Source organism: Gekko japonicus, unplaced genomic scaffold, assembly GCF_001447785.1.
Source record: "Gekko japonicus isolate JY-2015 unplaced genomic scaffold, Gekko_japonicus_V1.1 scaffold1056, whole genome shotgun sequence".
In the NCBI taxonomy this organism is placed as follows: domain Eukaryota; kingdom Metazoa; phylum Chordata; class Lepidosauria; order Squamata; family Gekkonidae; genus Gekko; species Gekko japonicus.
The window spans coordinates 561020-574917 of record NW_015161431.1 but is presented as its reverse complement, the minus strand read 5'-3'; the positions used below and the strand labels follow the sequence as shown (position 1 = coordinate 574917).

At 44.4% G+C, this 13898-nt stretch overlaps 1 protein-coding gene and 1 non-coding gene across 2 annotated transcripts in view; one reads left to right on the top strand and one right to left on the bottom strand.

The window, feature by feature from the left end:
• Nucleotides 1-2456: 2456 nt before the first annotated feature.
• TRNAT-UGU lies at nucleotides 2457-2529 on the top strand. Its single transcript has one exon. It is a non-coding gene; the product is annotated as a tRNA-Thr (tRNA).
• Nucleotides 2530-6173: 3644 nt separating this feature from the next.
• The window catches only part of HHIPL2 (HHIP-like 2), a 30688-nt gene continuing 22963 nt past the window's right edge, over nucleotides 6174-13898 (bottom strand). Inside the window, exons 8-9 of the mRNA XM_015428970.1 lie at nucleotides 8304-8386; nucleotides 6174-6592 (exon numbers count right to left, since the gene is read on the bottom strand). Coding sequence (XP_015284456.1) covers nucleotides 6174-6592; nucleotides 8304-8386 — 502 coding nt within the window. The remainder of the gene's footprint in view (nucleotides 6593-8303; nucleotides 8387-13898) is intronic.

Genomic DNA, 13898 nt, shown 5'->3' with positions numbered 1-13898 from the left:
TATGAGCTGCTTGTTCTTTAGTTTCCATTCTTATATTTTAGACCAAGTACTTCTTCACACTAAGTATAATAACCTTACGGAATTTGCCACCACAGGATGGTTGCTAATTTAGATGGTTTTAAAAGTAATTAGACACATTTGCTAGCCCTAGCCTGGTGGTTAGTGGCTTGATACCCCTCAACACTGCTCAGAAGGTTTCCATCTGAGCGCCGCTACCAAGGCAACTCTCACTCTGGTTTGTGTATGAAACTTTGAAATTTTAAAAATTGTTTGAAATGTATATATTGTTTCCCTGTCATGATATTTTATGTGACCTTGGAAGCTGGCCTGAGACCTGTTGCAGGGAGGGCGGGATATAAATGAAAGAAGCAGAGAACAGATCTATCAATGGCTGAATGGCACCTCTATGCTCAGAGACAGTATACCTCTGATTGTCAGTTATCAGGAGACCTCTGTGCCTCTGATTGTGGCATTTGGTTGGCCACTGGTCTAGTGCCTCTTATGTTCTTACACTCTTATCTAAGGGCAGCAAGGCCCGAAATAAGCTCATTGACCTTTTGTGGTAGAAGTCTGTGATCTGAGGCAGAAGCAAGTCAGGAAGGGCACTGAGATCAAATGTGCACTTGCCGCTGAAAGCACTTTTGACCATCTCTCTCACACAGTTGATGTACATGTGTGGAAAGAACCAAGGCAGTGAGTTTTAAACAAATATGCATCACTTTTCTGTATTGATGGATTGCAAGGCAGGAAGGTTGGTTCAGGTTTGCATTTCAATCTCCCTGCATTGTGCCCCTGTGTGATTCTGGCCTTGAAGCACTTGGAAGTACTTCTGACATGGCAGGTGTTAAATAGTGGGTTCCACGGATGAGCAGGCTCAAGTCTAGTGATCAGCTCAAGTTTATTTGTGATTTCAGCAAGAGCAAGACAAGATCCCAGAGCCTCAGCTTTGTTAAACAGCATGCAATTGCCACACCCAAGCACACCCCACTCCCAATGAAAGGCTATTTACATAACATTACTACTTGATTGGTTACTTCCAGGATCCTGGTGTGCTATTGTTCTTGTGCTCTAAGCTCAGCCAGTCTCTGGTGTGATGTACCTGGTATGAATCAGTCCCCAATACATAACAGCAGGTGACGGGATAATGTAAAGTAATGTAGCCTCATAGGGTTGCTAACCTCCTGTTGGGGCAGGGAGATCTCCGCAATCACAACTCGTCTCCTTGGGAAAAATAGCTTTGGAGGGTGGATTCTATGGCATCATACTTGCTGTGTTCCCTCACCTCCCCAAACCGCAGGCTCCACCCTCAACATCTCCAGGACTTTCCCAACCCAGAGTTGTCCCCTGTTTTGCAGGATGGATTCTTCATTTCACTGAGAGAAACAAATAATAATCACATTCAAGTCCAGTACTACCTTAGAGATCAAAATGATTTGGGAGGGCATAAGCCTGCCAGAATCAAAGCTCTCTTCCTCAGATATGTATCTGAGGAAGGGAGCTTTGACTCTTGAAAGCTTATATCCTGAAAATCTTGTTGATCTTTTATAAAGTGCTGACTGGACACCAGTCAAACTGTTCTGCTGCACACCAACACGGCTACCTTCTGCAACTAAATAAATAACAGTGTTTATTTTTCTTTCTGAAATTGTAATTGGCTATCTTCATTCTACAGTGTAAGCTTCTATCACTTTTATACTAGTTTAACTGGTACGGCTTTCCACCCCCCAAAGAATCCTGGGAGTTGTAGTTTGATGAGGACACAGAAATGTGTTAGATCTCTCTCCCTCTCCCCTCCCCCGCACCCCACGCTCCATCATCATTACTAAAAAAACAAACCCATTCCCTGGGGAAAGAGAATGACCCTTTACCTGTTTCAGACTGTGAGAGAGGTAAGCAGCTTTTCACTCTTTAGTCAGGATCAACAACGAAGCTCGTTAATTGAAAGCTGGATTCGGAGTCTTGAAACGGCGCGGTGAAGACCGAAGAAACTTCCTAGGGGTTATTTTTCAAACAAATAGTGTGAGAACATTCTGCGTGCTACTTTCAAGGCCGGGGACCTCGTGGTCTGACCTCTTGCCAGCAAGCTCTCAGTGTTGCGTTTGGGTATTTGCATGAAAGCCTGCTTAGAGAAATAAGTGGTAATAAATACTAGTCTTTGGGTTTGCTTTATTTGCTCTTTCAATATGTTCGTGAAATGCCTATTTACTATCTGAGGATTTACTTAAACTGGCTGCTAAAGTATTTAGAATTGGAAAGATTGCCTGAAAGTCACCAGCGGAGTTCGTTTTATTATTTAAAACCATCGTTGCTTTTAAATGTCCAAAACGCCCTCTCACGTATTTAATGGCAAAGGAAAGGAAATGTATTGTCGCACAACGGCTTTGTTTGTAGCTTTGTTAGAAATGTGTGACAGGATAGTACAGTACCATTCATTTGTATAAGAAGAGTTGATAGGTGGCTCCATAGCTCAGTGGTTAGAGCACTGGTCTTGTAAACCAGGGGTCGCGAGTTCGATCCTCGCTGGGGCCTCGGTGTGCTTTTATTTTTTAACAATTTGTATCTGCAATCTTAATGCAAAACATTTAACATAAAATTCAGCTCATCACAAATGTTTGGTATAGCTCAACCATTATAGGTCTGTTAGGTATTGCTAGAAATATAAAAATCGGAGCGAGGGCGGACCATTCTTATTTTAATTTAACAAAGGCTGAACGCTGACAATTCATTTTTAAAATACAGGGTGTGTTCAAACGTTAAAATAATGTTTCAGATTCGTCCCAGAATGGATTTGGAGCTTCAAATGGGTTGGCGGGGTGGGCTGCGGAGCAGTAAAAGCGGTAGCTTTTAGACGTCGTTCCGCGCTTTAGCCAGTAGGTGGTGCTCCAGGGCAAGGATTCTGCATTATTCTATTTAAGTGAAAACGTGTACCACAGGAGGATTCGAATTTGTTCACTCGAAGCAAGGAATTTGCGCTTTGGCTTAATGTAAAATGACTCTCTGACGCTGCAGTACAACTCGAAAGGTACGCTGCATTTGAAAAGCAGTCAGGTGCCCCCGGAAGCTTATGAACAGTTTATAACTGCCACCCGTGGGAGACAGCTCAGCTGCCCAACGTTCTATCCTCCTACAATCCAGTTTAAGCTGGGTGACTCTGCTGGCAATGCAAGTACACTAAACCAGCTCCCGCCAGGGTTATGGCTTTTTGCTAAAGCTGCATATATCCCAGTTGAGGCCCGGTTTAAATTAGATATTGTGCAACACTGTTCATGCAAATTCTTTGTCCTTCGCTAGTGTGGTGTTTAAATTGGGCCACACTACTGAAGATCCATGATCCTCATGGATCACTGCCTTGTCGTGGCGAGGGGGCTTGCGCAGTTCACTGAAGCTGTGGGCTATGCCGTGAAGGGCCACCCAAGACGGACAGGCCACAGCAGAGAAGTCAGACCAAGCGTGATCCACCTGGAGAAGGAAATGGCAACCCACTCCAGTATGTTTGCCAAGAAAACCCCATGGACAGTATCAAAAGGACGTTAAAATAATGTTTCAGATTCGTCCCAGAATGGATTTGGAGCTTCAAATGGGTTGGCGGGGTGGGCTGCGGAGCAGTAAAAGCGGTAGCTTTTAGACGTCGTTCCGCGCTTTAGCCAGTAGGTGGTGCTCCAGGGCAAGGATTCTGCATTATTCTATTTAAGTGAAAACGTGTACCACAGGAGGATTCGAATTTGTTCACTCGAAGCAAGGAATTTGCGCTTTGGCTTAATGTAAAATGACTCTCTGACGCTGCAGTACAGCTCGAGAGGTACGCTGCATTTGAAAAGCAGTCAGGTGCCCCCGGAAGCTTATGAACAGTTTATAACAGCCACCCTTGGGAGAGATCTCAGCTGCGCAACGTTCCACCCTCCTACAATCCAGTTTAAGCCGGGTGACTCTTCTGGCAATGCAAGTATAGTAAACCAGCTCCCGCCAGGGTTATGGCTTTTTGCTAAAGCTGCATATATCCCAGTTGAGGCCCGGTTTAAATGAGATATTGTGCAACACTGTTCATGCAAACTCTTTGTCCTTCGATAGTGTGGTGTTTAAACTGGGCCACACTACCGAAGTAGTAGGTCACCTGATTGATGAAACTGATCACCAGGCGTTGTTAGTAAGACAAAAAAAAGTTCCTCCTGCTCATTCCCCATTGATGGGATCCAGTACCACAAGAGTTGAGCCAACTTCAGAGGACGGCAGAAGACCGGAAGGCCTGGAGAGAGCTCGTCCATGGGGTCGCGAAGAGTCGGACTCGACTGTGCGACTGAACAACAACAACTGAAGTAGCAGGTCACCTGATTGATGAAACACATCACCAGGCGTTGTTAGTAAGACAAAAAAAGTTCCTCCTGCTCATTCCCCATTGATGGGATCCCGTACCACAAGACATGGTAACTGTTTTTTAAAAAAATTGTGGACACAGTTATGGATGGTATCTGAGTTCTAAAATGTGTTAGTCCTTAAGGTTAACATATGGAATTCACTGCCACAGGAGGTGGTGGCGGCTACAAGCATGGACGGCTTCAAGAGGGAATTAGATAAACATATGGAGGAGAGGTCCATCAGTGGCTATTAGCCACAAAGTATAGATAGGAACTCTCAGTCTGGGACAAGTGATGCTCTGTATTCTTGGTGCTTGGGGGTGGCAACAGTGGGAGGGCTTCTAGTGTCCTGGCCAGTGTTCCCTCTAAGCTGAGTTAGTGTGAGCTAGATCAGTTTTTTAGTCTCCGCAGCTCGCACATTTTTTACTTAGCTCAGGAAGGATGGCTCCAGAGCAAACCAACTTATGCAGTAGCCAAATCACTCGCTCACAGCTTTAATGCCGGTCGCTCACAAAGTAGAATTTTTGCTCACAAGACTCCACAGCTTAGAAGGAGCATTGGTCCTGGCCCCACTGGTGGACCTCCTGATGGCACCTAGTATTTTTGGCCACTGTAACAGAGTGTTGGACTGGATGGGCCATTGGCCTCATCCAACATTGGCTTCTCTTATGCTCTTAAGGTGCCAGCAAACTAAACTGGCTGGCTACTCCCCCTAAAGTTATCTTAGATAATGCCAGTCACTGGTTATCATGATAGCTAAAATAGCTTCCCTGTTCAGATGCACTATACTCTGGTTACTGAATGTTCGGAACGCATCTCACTTTCTTGCCATGCTTGTGAGCTTCACAGGGTGGCCACTGTCTGTTGGTAATCTAGACAGAACTTGGTCTGACTCAGCAAAGTGGTTCTTATGTACCTACCCTACTGTACTCACATACTATGAATGTTCCAGTGTTCTAGAGTCACCTTTCTGTCTAATATGAGTAGTTTGAATTACAAATGCCTCTCAAAATTATGGATTGAGCAGAAATGATTTTCCATCCATTCATTAAATCATGGGCACATCCTAGGGGTACACTTGTTTTAGTGGTGAAATACACTTCCTTGGATCCAAATGACTGCCTTGCAAAGAAGATCACACAAGCACAGAACATTTTGACTTCTTTATTGCTTTGTCCAATGTTTAATTGAAGGAAGAGACAGAAAAAGAGAAGGCAACTCTCTTAGAAAGTGTGTTACAGCTGAAAAAAATGTAGCCACCTTCTATCATCAATAGCTGCATGAACGTTGTTTGTTCCATTCCCATTAATGAAAATGCAAACATCCTAAAGGATCCTTTTTCAGCCCTTTAAGGTACCACCAATGCTATGTACATACTCAGCACCCCTTTTCTCAGGCAAGGTATTCATATGTTTGATGCCACAGAGTTATTTAACTAGACCCTTATTGTATTTTCATTGACGCTTCTGCCAATTAGTGGTATAAATCAATCACCCGGCGACGGTCCCACTGGAGTCACTAGAATTGCGCTCCCACAAGTCGTCACCAAATTATCTCCTTAGATTGATGAAAGGGTCCTCAGAGTAAGATCTGTGAAAAGCAACAATCTGGAAAACATGGAGCAGTTAAATTCCAAATTAAACACACATATTATAGTCACAGTCAGCTGCTTATACCAGGTGTGAATGATTCCCCCCTTATGTTTTTACATGAAAACTATATGACAATTTTGACTCTGAGCAAGAGCAAACTGGAGGAGAAATGGATTGCCCAGCAATCCTATCCATTATTCACTTGATTCTTCTGAGATACATTAGAAGCTCACATCTCACTTCTGGATCTGAACCTCTTTTTTACCCTTTTCTTTTGTTTTTTCTCCTTAGCTGCTGATCTCAGCTTTGGAACCTGTGGAAGTTTCTTCTTGGCTCTGCTGAAATGTGACCCTTTCCTCTTTGGGGGGGATGCTGCTGCTCTGGAGCTGTGTGGAGTCTTCAGTGTTTGCTCTGATCCAGCAGACTTGGCCTTAGATCCTTTGGTTCTGGCGGGTTGGGCCTTTGGGTGCTTCTTCCCAGGCCCGGCAGGCTTTGGCTTTCCTGGCTTGTGCTTTGCAGAGCCATTGGGGGATGCAGGCTTCTTAGATTTGGGGCTGCTGGAAGAGGCTTGGGACATTTCAGTGGTGTTAAGGGCTGTTTTAGGAGACTTGGTTGCAAGAAGTTCATTAAGCAGTTCAGGGACCGTTTCTGTGAAAAGACATTTCAAAAGGTCACTTGCCTATATTTTGTTTTAATCTTGGTTGGATCAAAAGGTTCTCTTCTGCCAACCATGCAGCCTTCTACCTGTGGAAGGAGCTTTCCACCAGTTTAACATACCCCTTCCACCAGACCAAGGGCTCCTGGCATTGGAGGAAGGTGCCACTGGTAGCAGAATGCATCTGTTAGATTCCCACTCAGTTTTGTTTTAGACAATGCGGTCGTGTTATAAGTTTAATAAATAAATAAATGAATAAGTCACAGCTGACTTATGGGGTGACCTTGGTAAGGTTCTCAAAGCAAGAGACTAGTTAGTCATTGCTTTTCTCTGCATAGTAACTCTGGACTTCCTTGGTGGTCTCCCATCCAAATACTAACTAGTGTTGATTTTGCTTCGCTTCCAAGATCTGGCAAGATAGGGCTAGCCTGGGCCCTCCAGGTCAGGGCTGTTTTGGGCACTGCCTCTGGGCAATTCACTTCCGCATGAGAAGCAGCTCACTGATTGGTTTAAACCAGCAGTTGATGGGTAATGGCTTCAGTGGCAAAGTAGCATCTTCTCCTATCCCCAAACAGCAATAGATCTGTAACACTGATTTGGGAATACTGGGATGGACCTTTCAGTGACCAGGAAGTAATTATTGAGGCTGGAAACAACAAACCAGAAGGAGAAAATAGTTTAAAGGGCACTAGTCCGGAGGAGCCTCACAACTCTTTGACTGTTCATGCAGGACATGCTGACGCTGCAACTGAATTTTAACTGAGCACTAACCATGCTTGGATCTACTGGAAATTCCTACTGAAGTAAGGGATTTCTCTCAGTGGAGTGTGACTTTCTTGGCTCCCCTCTTCCACTGCAACCCCTGCAAAATGCTGTTCCTGGGAAACGGGACTGAACCCTAGGAAGATGCGTGAGAGGGGGAAGCTGGAGGGCTGCAGTGGGAGGGGAGAACTGGTGAAAATGGCCACCCGTGGAAATCCTCTGCTGGATCCAACTCCAAGTCCAAAAAGAAGTGGGATGACAGCACTGGAATACAATGGTCTGCCAATGGATATCACTTGGTTTCTCTGTTAAAACAGAGTGAACCAATGATGGCAACCCAAGCCGTATGTTAAAGCAGCCCATGTGTGACTCAAATGCACCTTGCCTTTCATAGTTGGCACAGATAGCACAAACTCACACAGCCATTACTTTACTCCTTCTCAAGCCTATCCCTGAGGGAAGGGTGGAATTCCGAAAGAGGCATGACAACCTGGAAGTGACATAATATTGGTGCTGATGACTACCACCCATGTCCCTGCTCCTTAGTCTCCTGCTTTTGTGGGACAATGTGTGTGCCTTGCTATAAATGTGCACCAGATCTAGAGACATATGATGCTTAGGGTCGTGTTCCTTCCTTTAATCAGCTTACTAAAACCCACACCAGACAGAATGTTTTAAAGCCTAGCTGATGGATCTGGTCTTTGGACCTCATGGTTATGGGGAAACACAGGGCATTTGATAAACATTTTACTCTGTCCTGCTTTGAGCGTTTGTTTTATTTGCCCAAAGGCTTCAACACAGAGCAAGCAATAATTCTAATTACATAAATAAATCCAGTCCTATTGGTTCTAAAGGCCAGTGTATATTTCAAAGATCCGTCCTTTCACTGTAAATTAAATACTGTCCCACATTACCTCCCCCGAATTGCCTTTAATGACTTACTTGCAAGTGGAGTGAATGGGATTCGCTTACTCTTTGTTTTCACTGGAACAGGATTGTGCTTGCATTTCCCTGGTGGAGCTCTCCTAGAAAACAAATTTGGTCATGTGAGCTACATGTGTCTGAGAGAGAGTAAAGAGCTTGTCGCCAGAGGATGTCTATTGTAGCAGTGTCTTTCACTGCAGGGAAAAAATGCAGGAAACAGCGTTCACTGATATATATATTTTCAGCACTATATACTATTCGAAACCTTGCTTTACTTTCTTTCTTGAATCAGAATTGGATTTTATTCCTGAAGTTAAGAAATTAAATGTCTATGATTTTATTTGCTAAATTAACTGGAACTATAGTATTCACAGTAACTAAGGAACAAGAAGTCTCAGTCTGTACTGAGAAAGCAATGAACTGTGTGTGCGCTTCCGAGATCTGACAGTTATCTGGTTCTAATTCTCAATTTTTGTTTTGGGGGGGAAATGCCCGACCGTGTTGTGCTGAAGCTGTTGTGATACTGGCTGACCTGAATCACTAGACACACGGTGCATAAACCCCCTAATGAAGTGAAAGAGGAATCTGTTTTACTACACATCCGGAGTCCACAAAGTAGCTAATAACCAAGAAATATAATATAAAATCATATTAAATGCACTATTTATTTATCCGTTGCTGTCAAGTTGCAACCCCTTAGGTTTTCAAGGCAAGAGGTGTTTTGCTATTGCCTGCCTCTACATAGCAACTCTGGATTTCCTTGCTGGTCTCCCATCCAAATACTGACCAAATGCACTATAATACTTACCAAAGACCTCTGAAAACAGTAGAAGATTACAACAACTGAATCACTAATGGCTGGATGAAATGAAATAAGGGTCTTCTTAGGCTAAAAGGGAGCTGGTCCATTGACTCTCAAGGGGAAAAGCATGCAACAAATAGGTGCCACTGTGGAGAAGGACCTGCTTCTTGTAAATGTAGCCTTAACCAATAAGACACCTAGAGCATAGCCCTACACAAGGACATAAGGAAATTCATATAGGAGGAAATGCTGTCTGGGGTCCCCAGTCTCAAGTCTTGTAGCCTATATAGATAGGATTATTAAGCACATCAAGGAACAACGCCTGCTAGAGGAAAAACAGCATGTCTTCTGTAAAGGGAAGTCCTGCCTCACAATCATTCTGAAGTTCTTTCCTTCCTTTCCTGTTTAGAGCTCCTCCGATCAATACATCTTGGAGCACTGATTAAAAGAGTACTCAGTTTCTAAAGGAAAATATGTTAGGAATTTAGCAACTAATAAGGTTATATTCGGATCACTGTCTAAAATCAAATGGGGAATAACATCACTATGAGAATTACTGAACAATGATAAAAGATCCTATGATTGTCTTATGGGGTCCCCAGTCTCAAGTCTTGTAGCCTTGAACAGTCAGTACCAGCTCTTTGAACTGACCATTTCAGCAATGTCATACTATGTCCCTGTAGCTAGCAGCATCTAGTAATTGTGCCACCACATTCTGCAGACAGAATGAGACAGAATTATCTATATAGATAGGATTATTAAGCACATCAAGGAACAACGCCTGCTAGAGGAAAAACAGCATGTCTTCTGTAAAGGGAAGTCCTGCCTCACAATCATTTTGAAGTTCTTTCCTTCCTTTCCCTTTTAGAGCTCCTCCAATCAATACATCTTGGAACACTGATTAAAAGAGTACTCAGTTTCTAAAGGAAAATATGTTAGGAATTTAGCAACTAATAAGGTTATATTCGGATCACTGTCTAGCATCAAATAGGGAATGACATCACTTTGAGAATTACTGAACAATAAATGTGATAAAAGATCCTATGATTGTCTTGGCAGCCAGAAGTTCCAGCTCTTTAGCATTATCCAGGGTGTACCATGAGCAGTGTACCCTCTAAGCTGAGTTAGTGTGAGCTAGCTCACAGTTTTTTAGCCTCCAGCTCACACATTTTTGCCTTAGCTCAGGAAGGAGGGCTCCAGAGCAAACTAATTTATGTAGCAGCCAAATTATTTGCTCACAGCTTTAATGCCAGTAGCTCACAAATTAGAATTTTTGCTCACAAGACTCCGCAGCTTAGAGGGAACATTGACCATGAGCAGTGTTCCAGTTTTTTAGATTTATTGTAGTTTATTTGCAACTCCTCTTCTAAACAGTAATTTGAGAAATATCTCAGAAGTCTCTTCAGACCAATCTTAATACGAGAAATAAGAACAGAGTCATCATCAGCATAAAGCAGCAGTGGTAATTCTTTTGAAGCTAATCTAGGGGCATGAAACTCTGGGGATGAGAGGCTCAACATCAGATCATTTAAATATAAATTAAAAAGGAGAGGAGCAAGCAAACAGCCTTGAATTTTGGAGTTCTTTATGCAGGATAACAAGCATGAGGAGAAGGGTGATCCACTAGCCATTATACACTTGGTCTTCTAGAAGGCTTTTGACAAGGTACCTCACCAAAGATTCCCAAGTAAGGTGTTCTTATGCATCACACAAAGTTTCTTAATAGAGTTCAAGGGCAGTCCCACATGAAATGCATTGCAGTAGTCTAATCTGGACTTTACTCAGGAATGTATAACAGTGTCAATATCTTTCTTTCCCTGATGAGGACACTGCTGGGAAGTCTCCCAAAGTTAAAGATGGCACTCTGGGCAACAGATTTTACCTGAGCAGCCAGGAGCAGTGCTGGATCTAGAACTGCCTCTAAACTGCACAGCTGGTTCTCAGAGAGAAGCGTAGGCCCATCTAGAACAAGGAGAACATCTACACCGTGATTAGTAGAATCGCCCACCAGCAGTGTCTCTATCTTATCTGGGGCTGCGATCACACGGAGCATTAGCCACGCTACTGAGACGGATGATAGGCAGATTTTCCAGGCACGATCACACCGCAACATCTGGGAAGCGTAGAGCTCCCATGGTGAACCCGAGGCTTCCCGCCAAAGATGCAGAGTTAAAAACTAGTACCTCCGAGGTACTAGTTTCCAGAAACCGCGGGGCAAGGGCTGGCGTCTGATCGCGTTTCCGGTAGTAGTCCGTGGCATCCGGCGCCCGCCCTGTCCCGTCGCAAACAGGGTTTTTTCCCCCCAAGTCTCCACAGGATGCACACAAGCACCCAACGGCGCATGCGCACGAAGAGGAAAGTGAAAGTTCCGTTGCTCCACAGAATCGCGCATGCCGTTGGTGAGATCGCACCACGCCGCTTCTTTGCCGCGCTGCGGGATTGTCGTGTGATCGCCACCTCCCCCTGAACCGCGAGACATGGGATCCGGCGGCCATGCGTTAGTTTGCTCTGGGGCAAACGGCCACGCTCCCCCCCCCACATTTTCCGGCCCGTGTGACCAGGACCACAGTGACTTTTGTATCCAGGATCTTAGGTAAAATTGTTTTGGGGGCTCAGCTGCAGCTGAATGTATGTAGAATTTTAGCTCAGGTGATGAGATACGGCACACCACCATGGATTCACTTGCATGGCATTACTGCAACCTGCTCTCTGCCTCATTGTCCACTTTCCCACCTGTGATGAGCATACTTATCTACTTTACAGGATAGCTGTAGGGCAGGAGTGCTAATCAGAAGCCTTATCAGGCAGTTTTGGAACTGCCCTAATGCCTTTCATACAATACATACCCCTCTCAACACAATCGCTACACTGTTTTCAAAGCTGGGAATTCAGTGCCCTTCAACAGAGCGACTTGCAGCAGGGTCACTTTCTGTCATTGATGTACACTTTTTTTTCCCTTCCAGGGCTGTAGACAGCCTTCTGCTTCAAGTGAGGTTGCCATATTTTCAGACAGGGTTTCAAAGTAATGAATGGAGAACCAGCAATTTCCTCATAACCAACGGAACATTATAAACCTGTCAGAGTCTATCAGTTGGTGGTGTCAGAATGCATGTCAGTTGTACAGGAACTGTTTATTTTTAAACGGCTTGAAAAGGGGGAGGAGAAGTGGCAGGGAAAGGGAATGGCCACTTCTGCGTATCTGTGCGCAGATGCACACCTTTTGTGAGAATCCTCTTTAATGCTCACCAATGTTTAGGTTGCGCTGGGGCAAACGGCCACGCTCCCCCCCCCCCGCATTTTCCAGCCCCTGTGACCGGGGCCTAGATTAAGCTTCAATTCCTTCGACCTCATCAGATCCATCTAGGCTCGCCAGCTCTGGGTATGGAAATTCCTGGAGGTATGGGGTGGAGCCTGGGGAGGGCAGGGATTAGGGAGGGGAAGGACTTCAGCAAGGTGTAATGCCATAGAGTCCATCTTCTATAGCAGCCATTTTTTGGTCAGGGGAACTGATGTCTGTCATTGGGAGATGAGTGTTAATTCTCACCTGGAGGCTGACAACACTGAGTCCATCCCTTTAATCGGGGACTTGTGTTTTGTCTTTATATTTATGTTTTAATACTCTTTTAGGCCTATGGAAAGGGTACCTTGCTTTCCTGAACCATCGCTGTATGATACTTGGCTAATGGAGGGTGAAGAAAGACTCTTTTTAAAGCAGGGGGGTCTGCTTTGAAAAGACCCTTGTAGGGTTTGGCCCAAATGTACCTTTCCTTTCCAGATCTGAGCTCTTAAAAATCATTCTGCAAGTCTGAAGCAGAAGCCAGCGGTGCTCATTGGCTGCGCGCGTCCCTACTATCAACAAAGTTTTACACTTTTTTTAAAAATCCCTTTTAAAATTAAAAGGTAGCAAATAAATAAGTAAATGTATGAATATTCACGCAGCATTTTTACAGACTTGACAAAGAAGGTAACCTGCCTTAAATGCATGGCCAGATGGAAGAGGGATTGCAAAGCCTGTGTGAGACTGGCTGGTATGCACAGATGCCACTGCAGTTGTGGAGCACGCTCACGAGCCCATAGCTTGGGAGGGGGGCTCTGTGAGCTTTCATTTGACGCCTAGGGTTTGCCCATACTGTAGGGAATTCTGTCTGCATTTGTGCCCAAGGAAAGTTGGCTGGCGGAGGACTTTGGGGATTCACAGCACGAAAAAATGTGTCTTTGTACTTACTTTAGTTTATATTTATTTAAAAGTTGAGGCCACCCATCAAATGCAGATGAAGCCCAGCAACAAGATGAGCACAAACATGAAAGGTGTTGAAGGACATTAAAGACGCAGAGCTTCCAAGTAATGGCAGGGCACATTAAAAAATAACAACAAACAGCATCTTCTGCTTCTTCCTTCATCAAAGGATAGTCAGCAGATTCATGTAGAAAACGTTACAAAAACATTTTGGAAGTTGCTTTGAGAACGTTTGCAGTTGAAAAGCAAAGTACTAAATCAATGAAAGAAAACAAACCCTCTGCTAGTAAATAGGGAAACATTGCCCTCCCCCTCAAGTCCCACAGAAATTGCAAGCTCCCTAAGATTATGCCAGAAGCCTGGGAGGTTGGACTAGGTCTGTGTGCCATCAGTTCTTTGAATGCCCTCTCTCAGATGGCTGTGGCTCAGGGGTAGAACATCTGCTTTGCATTAAGAAGATCCTAGATTCAGAACCCTGCGGCGTCTCCAGCAAAAGCAGAGGCTGCCTGATCTTCTTGAGACCTCCGACAGCCACTGCCAGTCAGAGCAGCAAAACCTAGCAAATCTTCCTGCT